The 16,076-nt window shown below is 38.3% G+C and overlaps 2 protein-coding genes across 19 annotated transcripts in view; one reads left to right on the top strand and one right to left on the bottom strand.

Annotated features, from left to right (window-relative positions):
• FBXO22 (F-box protein 22) overlaps positions 1-13,704 on the top strand; it is a 43,013-nt gene extending 29,309 nt beyond the window's left edge. For 2 of the 3 annotated variants that reach the window (XM_084968683.1, XM_084968685.1), the window contains 3 exons: positions 2,362-7,496; positions 7,559-9,329; positions 10,370-13,704. In XM_084968683.1, coding sequence (XP_084824809.1) covers positions 2,362-2,779 — 418 coding nt within the window. In that variant the 3' untranslated portion in view covers positions 2,780-7,496; positions 7,559-9,329; positions 10,370-13,704. The other variant, XM_084968684.1, reaches the window with a different exon arrangement.
• NRG4 (neuregulin 4) overlaps positions 1-16,076 on the bottom strand; it is a 141,769-nt gene that overhangs the window by 6,101 nt on the left and 119,592 nt on the right. For 3 of the 16 annotated variants that reach the window (XM_084968696.1, XM_005656275.4, XM_084968697.1), the window contains one exon: positions 10,642-15,055. In XM_084968696.1, coding sequence (XP_084824822.1) covers positions 15,039-15,055 — 17 coding nt within the window. In that variant the 3' untranslated portion in view covers positions 10,642-15,038. Of the gene's footprint in view, positions 1-1,186; positions 4,641-10,641; positions 15,056-16,076 lie in introns of those variants that run through there. The other 13 variants (XR_014810499.1, XR_014810494.1, XR_014810495.1 and 10 more) reach the window with 13 other exon arrangements.

Consider the following 16,076-nt stretch of genomic DNA (forward strand, 5'->3'; position numbering starts at 1 on the left):
CAGCCAAAAAAAAAAAAAAAAAAAAGAAAGAAAAAAGAAAAAAAGATGAATCTTTTATTACTAAAGCTTTTGTTTTCAAAGATAAAAATATTTGTCTTGGTAACCATTACTGCCTTTCCATTTCCAGTGAAAGTATGTAGTATTTTTGAGTTTGAGCTAATTAAGTGAACATAAATACCAGCTGCTTCCAAAAGCAAGGAAATGAGAACCTCCCTCTCTCCAATCTCCTGGTGTTTCCTGCAAACACTAGTATTCGTTTCTGTCTATATTTGTGTTTAGTATTTGGATCCTAGACTGATGATGTGGAGACACTCTTAAAGGTCAGTGTCTTTAAGAGCAACTTAAATCATCTGGGGCATAATCTCCCACCTGGTAGTCGACAGTGATAGGTCAGGGAAAGCAGAGAGCTGAGTGGCGTTCCTGAAACCCGAGGAAGAAGGGAGCAAAGCCAAGTGTACTGCATTCCAACCTCGGATTTCATGCTTAAATAGACCTGTAATTGTGGGTTATTTCCTCTTCTGCCCAATTTTCCTATTGTCCTCATTTTCCTTATTGTCTTTGCTTTTACTTTTAAATTACATACAGGTAGGGCAGTAGTGATTTAACATACAGTTTACCTTTGAAATGCTGGTACAGACTTCACGCAGACTGTGACATCTGACGTGCTAGGCTGTTAGCATGGCCGTCTGTATATAATCTACTCTTTATACCTAATATGGGAAATATATCCTCGAAAACCATGACCTCTTACATGACACATTACTTTTCATGTGGTCTTTACACTGTGTCAGCGAGTAAGGGAAGCCATTGAGTAAGTCAGGGCTCCATTTTCATGGTGTTCAGACATGCAACCCCCTCTCCACCAAAACAGGTAAATAATGCTTCTAGGCAGGAGCCTGGTGACATGTGTTGCAGTTGTATACCAAAGAGGACATGTGATAAAGGAGTAGCAGAGGACTCCAGAGGATGGATTCTGCTCCTCAGAAACTGGGTTTGCCACTAGTTAGCCTTAAGTCACTTAGTACTTAAACTTTTTTAAATCTTAATTTCTCATTAACTCAGTGAATCTTGCCTATTTCAGAGACTCAGATATTGGTAAACCTGATAGAAATGTGTGGTACTTACTTGGTTTTCCCCCAATATGGGTGATCATCATATTATGTATAACTTTATTGATACTTTACAGTTTTTTAGTAAGCAAAAAATATTTTATTTAAAAAAAGGCAAATATAAACAAAAAGAAAATTATGATTTTACCTTCAAATTCTTAGCTCAAAGCAATAAAGACAGCAATGAAATCTATTTCTTTTCTTTCTTTCTTTTTTTTTTTTTTTTGCTGTTTAGGGCTGCACCTGTGGCATATGGAGGTTCCCAGGCTAAGTATGGAAAGAGCTGCAGCTGCCAGCCTGCACCACAGCCACAGCAATGCAGGATCTGAGCCAAGTCTGCGACCTACACCACAGCTCACAGCAACACCGGATCCTTCACCCACTGTGCGAGGCCAGGTATCAAACTCACAACCTCGTGGATCCTAGTCAGGTTTTTAACCTGCTGAGCCATGATGGGAACGTCCTCGAATCTCTTTTTATGGACCAGATAACATAGAGTTAAAACTTCTGGAGTTACGGGTTCTTCATAAAATTGTCCTCCATGATTTAATATTTAATATCTCTCTTTTAGAACTTGACACCTGAGGTAGGGGAGTAAAAGTTCCAAAGATGTAAATAACACCAAAAGCTTTAATAGATTTCATTGTATATATGAATTGTAAGATTACTTTTTAAGAAGGTGAGAAAGGTAAGGATACTGTGTACCCTTCTAAAACTCATTGGATTTTAGAAGTCTCCAGAGATGCATTTGCCCCTTTATAGCTGTGACTGAAGAAACTGTTGTTGACTTCTCCATAGGTCTGCCTTCTGCATTCTTTTAATGTATTCATTTCAGTAGTTTAATATTTATTTTTTGCTTTTTAGGGCCGCACCTGCAGCATACAGGGGTTCCCAGGCTGGGCGTCTGTTGGAGCTGCAGCTGCTGGCCTACATCACCGCCATAGCAACACGGGATCTGAGCTGCATCTGTGACCCCCACCACAGCTCATGGCAATGCCGGATCCTTAACCCACTGAGCGAGGCTAGGGATCGAATCCATGTCCTCATGGATACTAGTTGGGTTTTTAACCCGATGAGCCACGACGAGAACTCCCTCAATAGTTTAATTTTAAAAAAACCTTATTACATTCATCTGACGTGGGAGGGAAAGCCTCAGACTAACTGTAGACTAAGGCAGCACCTGCCAACCAGTCAATCAGGAGGACTTTTCTTTTATACTGTGAATTTTAATTGTGCTAATTTAATTTTCTAGGAACCCTCTGGATATTGATGCCACTGGTGTGGTGGGACTGTCATTTAGTGGACACCGAATCCAGAGTGCCACAGTGCTTCTCAACGAGGATGTCAATGACGAGAAGACTGCTGAGGCTGCGATGCAGCGGCTCAAAGCAGCCAACATTCCAGAGCAGAACACCATTGGCTTCATGTTTGCGTGTGTTGGTAGGGGCTTTCAATACTACAGAGCCAAGGGGAATGTGGAGGCTGATGCATTTAGAAAGTTTTTTCCTAGGGTTCCTTTATTTGGCTTCTTTGGAAATGGAGAAATTGGATGTGATCGCATAGTCACTGGAAACTTTATACTGAAGAAGTGTAACAAGGTAAAGGACGATGACCTCTTTCACAGCTACACAACAATAATGGCTCTCATTCATCTTGGGTCATCTAAATAAAGCTACTTCTACAGTGGCTTTCACAATATATAACTTCCGGCTTCTGCTTTTTCTAGACAATGGAAACTTGGTGTATGTGTACTTCATACAAAAAAAAAAAAAAAAAATTATATGCATCTGTTTTGTAGCTTTGACACTCTAAAGACCACTTGGTAGTTTTTAAAATATTAGATGGACAACTTCGTACATAAGGTAATGCAGACCGTGAGTTGAGAGCTTTTGCATCAGGCACAAGCAAACCAGTTATGGCTCTGTTGCACCAGACTGTGGAGTGTAGCTGCTGTGCAGCAGGACTGTACGGTCTTCTGCACAGGTGGACAGAAAGAGGGTTCATCAACAGGAAGGAGATTCAAGACATTCCATGACTACCTCTGCAACGTTAGGTGATCTTTCGGCAGAATCACGAAGATGTTTTTCTCCCTTAGTAAAGGAGGAAACATACAGAGGGCTTGACAAATCTTTCTCTGTTTTACAATTATATCATTTTTTTTCAGAAGCTGTAACAAAATTATGGCTGACTTTTTACATATTTGATAAATATTAAAGAACTATTTTTGTTTTCGTATGCTAAATTAAAGTAGCTTAGACAGATAAACTGCCAAGACTAACTAATCAGTATTTTATTACATTATAAGGACAACATTTTTTCCTTTTCCCTCACTAAAGAAATTGCAAGGGAAAATTTAACCTAGTCTGATGTCGCTAATTGGCAGATCACCCAATTACATCATCTTATTTTGGTTTTATACCGATAAAACAGACCTTGGAAACTCATTCAGATAGTTCTGTACGTCATTGCTTTGGGTGAGTGAATGATGTAAACTGATCCTTCAGAAAAGCAAACCCAGAATAATGGTATTTGTCAGCCAGCAAGAGCTGGCATAATTCTAGTAAAAATTTCTATATATGCAAATACTGAAATAAAATAAGTGCAGAGAATACCCATTTTCCCCCAATATCCATTCTTTCCTTTTTACATAGTTAGAAAGCCTTTGATTGAAAAATCAAATGGTGCTAGTCACCTGCACACCACACTAAAGACAGCTGCATTTCCTGGTCTCCATTGCACGTATGACTGTCCTGGTCAGTGAAATGTTAGGGCAGCGATACTGGGTCCATTAGAATACGGTGTGACTGTTTTCCTGCCCTTTTTGGATCCTGTTGCCTAGAAGTGGATGTGACAGTGAGCCATCTCAGACGCTAAGAAGAAGCAATGCTGTATCTGGAAGAACCACACAGAAGGATCCTGGTCACCACATAGTCCTGTTGAAGTGCTGCCCTAACTAACTTGGACTGTTTTACGAGACAGAAGTTAACATCAGTCTTGCCTAAGCCACTTGCTTTTCCCAGGTCTTTGTAACAGGATGTCTGTGTCGGCACATTCTATCTAACACAGCAGGACGGAGGGTGTGGCACTTGGTAACAGTGATTCTAATGGGACAGTAGAAAGCTTGCAAAGTAAGTGAAATCAAATATATTAACACTGCTGCTTTTCTTTTTAATCCTTTTTTAAAGCCCATTTTTGCTCCAAAGTATTTTTTCTTCCTGTTATATAAATGATAAAAATACTTAAAAGTTTCCTTAATTTATGGTTATTCTCAATCTTAGTCACTAAAGAAAGCCCAAAGAAAACTGTGTCACAGAACTTTTAATCTTTGAATATTAATATTTAGTCATTTTAATTTAGCTATTAACTCCTCTATTATTTGACATTCATACCCATTATCAAGTAGCTAATACCTCAAAATTTCAGTCCTTGGTTATGCTTATATAGCATGTAAGGAAAATGCTTTGTAAATTTTCTTTGTCCTCGATATTAACCAGATTTGGTTGAACTGTAGAGGGAAGAGGATGTTGAAACCTAGAAATATGAACAAAATGAGCCTCAGAGTTGAAATAATTCTTTTTTTCAAATTAATACTCATATAAAATGTTTTGTTACTTTTCAATGGAGAGTCAGCTACAGGGTCATTTCATATAATATTTGGAGTTAATATAGGGCTCCTTTTCATGGCTGAGACTTTGGAGCTTGTTATGAACAATAAATTCATTTGGCCACAAAATTGTAACTTTGGTGCAGAATAGGAAGGGGAGAAGTTGACCCACTAGAAGGAGTAGTACTGAGAACCAGTCAGTTACTACTCGTGCCTCCCCTAGGCCTTCACAGTCCATGGAAGGAGTACGGTAATTTAACCAAAGTTAAAAATAATTTATTACAGTTTTGAAAGGCTTGTCTTAAAGCATCAAAGGAAAAATTACTGTTTCACCTAGAAAAATACTAAATTCCTAGGAATGGTAACTGTTTTAGTCATTTATGAAACTGAAAAATGATCATGTAGAAAAAATTGACATGAGCACAAAAAATAAAGATGTACCCTTAGTGTCTGAACTGCCTCCTGTCAAGTGATACGACTGATAGGATACTTTATTTAATCAAGATGTTTAAAAATATTTATTTCCTTTATGTGCTTTCAAAGCAGCTACAGTTTTCCTGGTTAAAGTCTGCTTCAAGGAATAAACTCCTTGAAAAAACAATTAGCAATGTAAGGAAGAGGAGGGAAGCTGGGGAGTAGGACCTCAGAACAGACACCCTACAGGTTGATGTAATTAATAACCTGTGACCTAGACTGATGAAGGGCCATGTCACTATTTTCTCAACTTTGTTTAAACTTGGAGCATTGATAAATATACCAATTTTTCAACTTAGTAAGAGATGCCAGATAGCAAAAGTTTTGCCACTAATTTATACTGTAAATTTAACACAATGAACATGCAAAGAATGTAAAATAAACTTTTATAAATCAGAATTTCCTATGCATTCTGCAGAAATTTTTGAGAAAAAAATCTACTTTTGTCATTTTGTGCCCAGTCTAACCCATATTAGACTAGGCACATCATCATAAATTCAGTTTTAATGGAAACAGAAGACTCTACATCCTTTTCACTTGAAATTGATATTTTAAGTAACTGACATGGTTTTCATTTGTAGAAACAGTATGAGTTAATAACATTCATGAATTAATGAATCCTAAGATTTCAAAACATAGTAAACATTAGTAATAACATCCTTGTTAAATGAACTAATACCTATACTACATAAGGAATTTTACCAGAAAGTTATTTTAATATTCATGCCATGTAGAGAAAAATAGTGAAATACTTGCAAGACATGTTTTTATTTCATATCTGCCCTATGCCACAGTGGGGACAGGATAGAAGAATATATGCTACTTGTAGAAAACATTGGCAGAAGCCAGTAAACTTCATTGAATGTTTTGGTACTAAGAGTATATGGAGCATTTCGTTTCATAAACAGTATCTATAAAAGTTACTGTTCTCTAGTGATGGTCATCATCACAGCCAGCAAAAAAGGCAAGATAATCACAAGGAATTTGGAAAGAATATATATTCATTAATTTTAAATGCGAATGATCAGAACAAAGAAAATTTTGAGACCATTTTCTTAACATTTACACAGTGCTTCCAAGCCTAACCAAAATTCAGTTGCTATGCATGTATCTAAAGCCTAGGTAGTCAGGACACTGAAATTGCAGGTAGGTATAAGCACAATTGACCTGAGTGATACCAGCAAAATGGTGAACTATGATACTCTAAGCTTTTGTTTCTCCACAGAAACCCTAGGGAGGGGGGAAAAAAGTAGCAACTGTATGAAGCAACTTTGTTGGAGCTCTGGGAAACAGTCAGAGGTTTACAGCAAGCAAGACAGTGCTCAGTGAACAACACACATCATCAGATTGGTAGGAAAGTTTTGTGACTTTTTACTCACCCTGCCCTGCCTTGCGCAGTGGTGGTTTTATTCTTAAAATGGCAGAAGCCTGGTTCCCAGCTCCTTCCCTCAAACCAGAGAAGGAAGAACAGACTTTATTTGCAAATTATTGTTTGTCTTTTCTAATCTGTCTGGGCTCAAAGGTGCTCATCATCATTTTGCGTAACTTGGAAATTGGGCAAGAAAAAGTGGGCACTGCTTGTAAAAACTGCAAGATGACTACAGTATCACAGGCGCCCGGAGCAAAAGTTTATGGATAGAGACAAAACAGGCTAATAAGGCCCAAAGGATATGCTGCAGTGAGATTTTTGAGAAAATGGACATTCAAAAGCAGCTGTACACAGGGGAAGATAAAGAATGCCACATGCATGCACAGGCAAAACTGCTCAGGAAAGATTTAAGACCTGAAGCTTTCATCTTCTGATCCTAGGATAGAAGGAATCCTAGCTAAGTACTATAGGAGTGCCCTTACACCCAGCTAAGCTGTAAAGACAAGAAGTGGCACTGAAAATAAACAATCTAAGGGATTTGTAAGACACCATCAAATGGAACAAGAAATGTGTTATGGAAGTTCCAGAAGGAAAAGAGAAAGCTATATGAAGATTATTTGAAGAAGTACTGACAAAAAACTTGCCAGGTTTGATGTAAGACGTGGATGTTCACATCAAGAAGCTCAACAAACTCTTAAGTATGGTAAAGTCCAAAGAGACTCCAAGATACATTACCGACAGTCCTCAACTTGGGAGGATTTGACTTGAAGTTTTCAACTTTACACTAGGACATGGTGATGTCCATTTGGTAGAAAGCACATTTCAAGTTTTGAATTTTGATCTTTTCCCAGGCTAGCAATGTGCAATAAAATATACACTTTTGGGATTTCCCACTGTGGCTCGGCGGTAACGAACCTGACTCTGGTAACTAACTTGACAAGTATCCATGAGGATGTGGGTTTGATCCCTGCCCTCACTCAGTCTGGTAACGAACTTGACTAGTATCCATGAGGATGTGGGTTTGATCCCTGCCCTCACTCAGTAGGTTAAGAATCTGGCATTGCTGTGAGCTGTGATGTAGGCTGCAGATACAGCTCGGATCTCAAGTTGTGTAGGCTGGCAGCTGCAGCTCCAATTTGGCCACTAGCCTGAGACGTTCCATACCTTCGTATGCCACAGGTGCAGCTCTAAAAAGCAAAAAAACAAACAAAAAACAAAAAAAAGAGGGAGCTAACTTGTGATGCATGGCAGTAGTGGTGAGCTGCAGCTCCCAGTCAGCTGTGTGGTCATGAGGATAAACATCTGATACACTTAAACCCATTCTATCCCATACTATCATTCTGTTTTTCAGTACAGTATTCAGTGAATTACATGACTTTAAAATAGGCTTTGATAGTAAATGATTTTGCCCAAATACAGGCTAATATAATTGGAGCACATTTCAGATAGGATAGGCTAAGCTATGGTGTTCAGTAGGTCAGGTATATTAAATGCATTTTCAATCTATTTGAATTTATCATGGGTTTATTGAGATGTAACCCTACTGTAAGTCAAGGAAGATCTGTATAATTAAACTAGCCAAAGAGAAAGTATCTTGAAAGCAGCAAGAATAAAGAGACTCATCACATAAAAGAATCTTCATTATGATTATCAGATTTCTCATCAGGTACCATGGAGGCCAAAAAGCAGTGGTTTGAGATAGCAAAGTACTAAAATAAAAACTGTCACCTAAAACTTCTATCTGGCAAAACTGTGATTCAGGAATGAGGGAGAAACATAGCCAGACAAAAGTTGAAGGAGACCGATAAAACTGTTAGGGAGTTCCCACTGTGGGTCTGCAGGTTACAAACCTGACTAGTGTCCATGAGAATTCAAACTCGATCCCTGCCCTCGCTCAGTGGGTTAAGGATGGGCGTTGTCAAGAGCTGCAGTGTAGGTCACAGATGAGGTTGGGATCCCATGTGGCTGTGGCTGCGGCACAGGCCAGCAGCTGCAGCTCCAAGTTGACCACTAGCCTGGGAACTTCATATGTCACAGATGCAGACCTAAGAAAACAAACAAAAAAAATCAAAACACAAAGACACTAACACAGAAAATGGAAGGCAAAAAGCTGTAAAGCATATGGAAAAGAAACAGCAAAATGACATAAGTCCCTCCTTCCTCATCAACAATTACTTTAAATGTAAGTGGCTTCAACTTCAATCAAAAGATAAACATTGGTGAAACTGATTTTTTTTTTTTTTTGGTCTTTCTAGGGCCGCACCTGTGGCATATGGGGGTTACCAGGCTAGGGGTCGAATTGGAGCTATAGCTGCTGGCCTACACCACAGCCACAGCAACTCGGGATCCAAGCTGTGTCTTGACCTACACCACAGCTCACAGCAATGCCAGATCCTTAACCCAGTGGGTGAGGCTAGGGATTGAACCCACAACCTCATAGTTCCTGGTGGGATTCGTTTCTGCTGTGCCATGAGGGGAAATCCCCCTGAAATTGATTTTTAATAAACAATCATAACAATCTCCAAGAGACTGACTACAGTTCCAAATAGGTTAAAAGTAAAAGGATGAATAAATATATTGCATGCAAATAATAATTAAAAAGAGAGTAGTATATAATAATTGGACAAATAGACATAACTTCTTTGGATATAGAGAGACAGAAAAGGACATTTTATGTTAAAAGATTTTATATAAGAAAGAGGTAACGGTTGGAAACATACACATCTAATAACAGATCCTCAAAATATATTAAGCAAAACATCACATATAAAACGTATGGGATGCAGAAGAAGCTGTACTAAGAGGGAAACTTCAAGCTTAAGTCCTTGCCTTCAAAAAACAAAAAACAAAAACCAAAATCTAGACTTCCCCTGTGGCCCATAGTATACTACTTGTGATTGTCTCTGCAATGGCTCTGGGAACATCCATATGCTGTAGGTCCAGCCACAGCTATAAAAAAAAAAAGAATCTGAAAACATTCTAACTTTAACTAGAAAAAGAATGGACTAAATCCAAAGGTAGTAGGAGGAAGATTAAAACTAAGAAAAATACAGAATAGAAAATCAATGGAAAACTTTGAACCCAAAGCTAGTTCTTTGAAAATGTTAACAAAGTGGACAAACCTTTAGATCAGTAATAAAAGAAGACAAAAACAGAAATAAAAGGGGCTTTACTAAAAATTCCATAGAAATAAAGAGGACTATGAGCAGTTGTACACAAGTTGGATAACCTAGATGAAATGGATGTATTTCTAAAAATACAAAAACAACCCTACCAAGACTGATTCTTGAAGAAATAAAAAATCTACATTGGAGTTCCCGTCGTGGCGCAGTGGTTAACGAATCCGACTAGGAACCATGAGGTTGAGGGTTCGGTCCCTGCCCTTGCTCAGTGGGTTAACGATCCGGCGTTGCCGTGAGCTGTGGTGTAGGTTGCAGACGCAGCTCGGATCCCGCGTTGCTGTGGCTCTGGCGTAGGCTGGCAGCTACAGCTCCGATTCGACCCCTAGCCTGGGAACCTCCATATGCCGCGGGAGCAGCCCAAGAAATAGCAAAAAGACAAAAAAAAAAAAAAAAAAAATCTACATAGACCTATATAGCTAGGAAGGAGACTGAATCAGCAACCAAAAAGTCCACAAAACCCCTGCAACCTCTGGCTTTATTTTATTTTACCAAATGTTTAAAGAAAAAATAACATGAGTTCTCAGACTTTTCAAAAAAATATTCAACAAGAGGAAACACTTCCTAATCCACTGTATAAGGCTGGTATTACCCTGATACCAAAGCCAGCCAATGACTACATGAGAAAAGAAAGCTTGGAGTTCCTGCTGTGGTATAGCAGGTTAAGGATCCAGCATTGTCTCTGCAGCAGCTTGGGTCACTGCTGAGGTGTCAGTTCAATCCCTGACCCAGTGCAGTGGGTAAAGGATCCACTGTGGTCACAGCTGTAGCTTGAATTCAATCCCTGGCCCAGGAATCTCCATGTGTTGGAGGTGCGGGAATAAAAAAGGAAGCTAAAGACCAATATCCCTGATGAATATTGATACAGAAAGTATTAGCAAACTGAATTCAAGAACACATTAAAACTTTTATACATTTTGAACAAGTAGATTTACTGTTGCAACGAAAAGATGATTCAACAGATAAAAATCAATCAATGTAATAATACATTACAATAGCAGAATGAAGGAAAATCCCACATGGCTCACATCAGTTGATGCCGAAAAAGCATTTGACAAAATTCAGCCTTTTTGATTAAAATTTAAAAAACTCAACACATTAGGAATTGAGGGAAACTACCTCAAAATAATCAAGGCCACATATGAAAATTTTACAGTGGGAGTTCCCGTTGTGGCTCAGCAGGTTACGAAGCTGACTAGTATCCATGAGGATGTGGGTTCAATCCCTGGTCTTGCTTAATGAGCTAAGGATCTAGTGTTGCCACAAGCTTCAGCGTAGGTCACAGATGTGCCATGGACCCAATGTTGCCATGGCTGTGGCAAAGGCTGGCAGCTGCAGCTCTGATTCAACCCCTAGCCTGGGAACTTCCATATGCCTCAGGTGCAGTTCTAAAAAGGAAAATAAATAAATAAATAAAATCTTAAAGCTAACATCATAATCACTGGAGGAATGAAAGCTTTTCCTCTTAACATCAGGAACAACACAAGGATGCAGCTTTGCTACTGCTATTCAACATGGCATTCAAGGCAGAGCGATTAGTCAAGAAAAAGACTGAAATTGGAAAAGAAAAAGTAAAATCATTTCTGCAGAATGCATGCTATCCTACACTAATGCCCCCCACACACACAAATTTTGTTTGAACTAAGGAACAAATTCAGCAAAGGATACAGAAGCAACATATAAAATTGGTTGCCTTTCTATATACTAACATGAACAATCCAGGAAAGAAATTAAAATAAGTCCCTTTATAATATCATTAAAAACAATAATATACATAGGTATTAATGAATAAAGCAAAAGATTTGTACACTGAAAACTACAAACATTGCTGAATGATGTTAAAGATGACACCAATAAACATATCTCATGTTCATGGACTGGAAAACAATATCTGTATGATGTCAATACTACCCAAAGTGATCTCCAGATTCAATGTAATCCTCTTCAAAATTTCAATGACATATTTTATAGAAATAGAAAAATACTTCATAAAGTTCAGCAGAATGTGAACTTTAACCAAAGCAATCTTCAAAGTTGGAAGGTTCATACTTCCTGATTTCAAACTTTACTGCAAAGCTACAATAATCAAAACAGTGTGGTACTGAATACAGACAGACATAGAGATCAGAGGCATAGAATAGAGAATCCAGAAATCCTCACATAAATGGTTAAATGATTTGGGGGAAGTATGCTAAGGCCATTTAATGGGAAAAGGATAGTGTTTGCAATAAATGGTGTTGGGAAAACTGGATATCCACATGCAAAATAATGAAGTTGGTCTATTCCCAAACACCATATACAAAAATTAATGGATCGAAGGCAAATGTAAGACTTAAAAACTCTACTCTTAGAAGAAAATGGGGAAATTTTCAGGACATTGGATTTGGCAGTGATTTTTTTGGATATGACACAAAATTCAAGGCATCAAAAGAAAAAACAAACTGGACTTAATCAAAAATTACAACATTTATGTATCAAAGGACGCTATCAACAGAGTGAAAAAAGCATACCACAGAATGAGTGAAAATATTTGCACATCACATATCTGATGAGGGATTAATATATATTAAAAACTCCTAAAATGCAACAACAGGAACTAAAGACAACCCAATTCAAAACTGGGCAAAGGACTTGAATATTAAATAGGTATCCAAAGAACATACAGATAGCCAATAGGACATGAAAAGATGCTCAACATTACTAGTCATTAGGGAAATGCACATCAAAATCAAGATGTAATACCATTTCATATCTATTAGGGTAGCTATTACTATAAAAAGAAAGTGTTGACAAGGATGTGAAGAAATTGAAACTTGTGTACTCCTGCTGGGAATATAAAGTGGCGTAGCTGCTATATAAAACAGTATGGCAATTCCTCAAAAAATTAAATACAGAATTAGCATTTGATCCAGCAGTTCCACTTGTGGGTATTTATACAAAAGAAAAGAAAACAGGAACTTGAACAGATATTTGCACATCTGTGATTATAGGAGCATTATTTACAACAGCCAAAAGGTGAAATGACTCATGTTTAGTGAAAGATGGATAGGCAAAATATGGTAGATATGTACAATGGAATATTATTCAGTCATAAAAAGGAATGAAATTTAGGTACATAAAATACTGCCAGTGAACCCTGAAGACATAAGTGAAATAAGCCAGGTACAAAAGGTCAAATATATGATTCTACTTATATTCAGAATATTCATATACTTAGAGATAAAGCTGATGTTGGCTATTGGCATCTGAGGGAAGGAGGGAATGGGGAGTTGTTTAATGGGTACAGTGTTCAGCAGGGGATGATGGGGAAGTTATGGAGATGGATAGTGGTAATGGTTCTACCAATGTGAACATACTTAATGCCACTGAATGGTATACTTAAAAATGGTAAAAATGTAAATCCTGTGTGTTTTTACACAATAAAACTTTTAAACCACCACCAAAAAAAATGGCCTAGCAATTTTTACAAAAGGGCTATCAAGCCACAAGACACAGAGGAAGTTTAATTTGTATATGGCTAAGTGAAAGAGGCCAATATGAAAAGGTTACATACTGTATGATTCCAGCTATATGACATTTGAGAAAAAGCAAAACTATAAAGAGTAAAGGGATCAGTGGCTGACACCGTGGGATTGGGAAGGGTGAGTAGATGGAGCGTAGGAGATTTTTAGGGTAGTGAAATCAATCAGTGATATTGTAGTGGTGGACTCCTGAAATTATGCATTTGTCAAAGTCTATCAAACTGTAACAAAGAGAAGAGCCTTAATGTAAACTATGGACTTCTGTTAATGTATCAATACTGTTTCATTTATGTAAACAAATGTAGTGCACTAGTGCATTTTACATAGATGTTTCACAACAGGGGAAGCTGTGTGGGAGAGGGTAGTATATGGGAATTCTCTGTACTAGCTTCTCAACCTTTCTATATATCTCAAACTTGTCCAAAAATAAAGTCCGCTTAAAAAATTCCATGAGGGCTTTTCATTTTGTATACTCTAGTGCCTCAAGTTCATCTGTATTAATTATAAGTGAATGGTGAGTGAATGAATGAATCAATGGTGCTAGTGAGAGAGTCAGTTCATAGGGTCCACCCAGAGCTAGAATGTTGTGAAAGATGAGTGTGTACCAACGGAGGGATTAATAACCAGGTTACATGAAGAACTAAAATGCAACAACAAAAGACAATCCAATTCAAAATAGGCAAAGGACTTAAATAGTCAGGTATTAGAGAAATGCAAATCAAAGGCACAATGAGATACCACTTCACACCCATTAGAGTGGCTATTTAAAAAAATAAACAAGCGTTGGCCAGGATGTACAGAAATGGGCTTGAAGGGGAAGTGGTTCACAGGTGGGCTGTTACATCTGGCCAGTGCTTGCCCCTCTGCCTCAGCTACTTACTAGCCTTACACGTTTGGTGTTCAGAACTGCCACTGTCCAAGCCACTGCACAACTCCATACATCCTGAAAGTTGCTTTCCATTATGTTTCAGGGTAACTACACAGTGGGAAAAACTGGAGAAACTCTTCCAGCCGAATGAATTCTTTATATTGCTCTTAATGAGAACCTTGCATTTTGCAAAAATCATGCCTAAAATTAAAAGCCTTCGGAGGAAAATAGGTTTGGAATTTTGTAATCTGAGCAATAACAAAAACAATTCTAACTATCCACTAGTATCTGCACTGAGAATAAGTCCATCACTTGGAGCCTTAAACTTTTAGGCTTGTATTTCATCCTTTCAGGTATAGATCCTTAAAATGAACTGCTTCTAATAGAAGCCATTTTCATAAAAAATATGATCTAAATATAGCTGCCTTCATCAATCAATGCTTTTTTTTTTTTTTTTTCCAAATCACCAGGTGAAATGTTTTCATAGTTTACCTGTACTTGCAGCTTCCCCCGACAGCTTAACACAGTGAAAGCCGCTAAGCCAGCTGGGATTTTCATCTTTTTTCTAGAGTCTTACTATATTGCTAAGAGTTTCTTGTTATTGTGAGAAAGTTTGTCATTGGTTGCATCAACAGATTAGCTTACTGGGAAAAAAAAAAACGTGTTTGAACCAATGCAACTTTCACACAGGATTGATATTACTCCCCTATTTACCAGCTGCAGATGAACTAAAAATATACGTTACAGAAACACACATCCCTTGCAGGACAGGCTGTCTCAGGTTATAATAACTTTCAGTCTTTTATTTAGAGGACAAAGAAGGATTAACTCATTTGATTCTTTTACCGTATGGTGCTTCATTTTCTGCCTTTGTAACAAAGAAGCAACGATTTTGAGTTCACTATGGTATTTCTTCAATGTTCTGCATGACCTATGGGAAATAAGAATGAAGATGTTTTCTCTATCAATTTTTCTTTATACGCACACCTGCCAACACATCTTTATTTTTATTCACACATGCACATCCACCCCTTCTGTGATGTGAAGAGTTGAGGTGAACTAGCCTAGACCATCCAAATTAGCTGCACAACACTCCCTGGAACACAAAAGAGTTGTGTCAGCACCTCCACTCTGTTCTCACAGGAATGACTGTCCCTGTCTCTCCTCACTGCCTCTTTTGTTACCTGAAGTTCTAACAAGCCTGGTGATTTTTTTAAAAAAAATACTGCAGGAGTTCCCATCTTGGCACAGTGGAAATGAATCCAACTAGGAACCATGAGGTTGCGGGTTCGATCCCTGGCCTCACTCAGTGGGTTAAGGATCTGGCGTTGCTGTAAGCTGTGGTGTAGGCCGGCAGCTACAGCTCCGATTAGACCCCTAGCCTGGGGAACCTTCATATGCCGTGGGTGCAACCCTAAAAAGACAAAAAAAAAAAAAAAAAGATACTGCAAATGGGAATTACCGTCATGACTCAGCGGTTACGAATCTGACTGGTATCCATGAGGATGCGGGTTTGATCCCCGGCCTCGCTTAGTGGGTTAAGGATCTGGCATTGCTATGAACTGTGGTGTAGGTCACAGATGTGGCTTGGATCCTGAGTTGCAGTGGCTGTATGTAGGCTGGCAGCTGCAGCTCCAATTTCACGCCTAGGCCTGGGAACTTTGATATGCCACATATGCAGCCCTGGAAAAAAAAAAAAAAGATACTACAAATGATAGAGAAAAGAGTAAGGGTAAAAAGATTGCTAGAGTAAGTCACTCCATCAGCATTAAAAATTAATAGCTGATGGCAAAAAAGGAAAAAAAAAGTAGCCAAAACAAAGCAAAATAAAAACAAGGACCCAAACCGCCCCCCCTGTGGCTAGCTAGGGCTATTTACTGTAGGGACAGTTCCCTCCATAGCCAGTGAGCCCTGAGGCTGTCACCCATATTTGTGGAAGTATAAGTGTAGTA

Source organism: Sus scrofa, chromosome 7 (assembly GCF_054392235.1).
Source record: "Sus scrofa isolate SSC_HxYL_T2T_F1_AM1 chromosome 7, Sscrofa_HxYL_maternal_Yorkshire_Landrace_v2.0, whole genome shotgun sequence".
Taxonomy (NCBI): Eukaryota; Metazoa; Chordata; class Mammalia; order Artiodactyla; family Suidae; genus Sus; species Sus scrofa.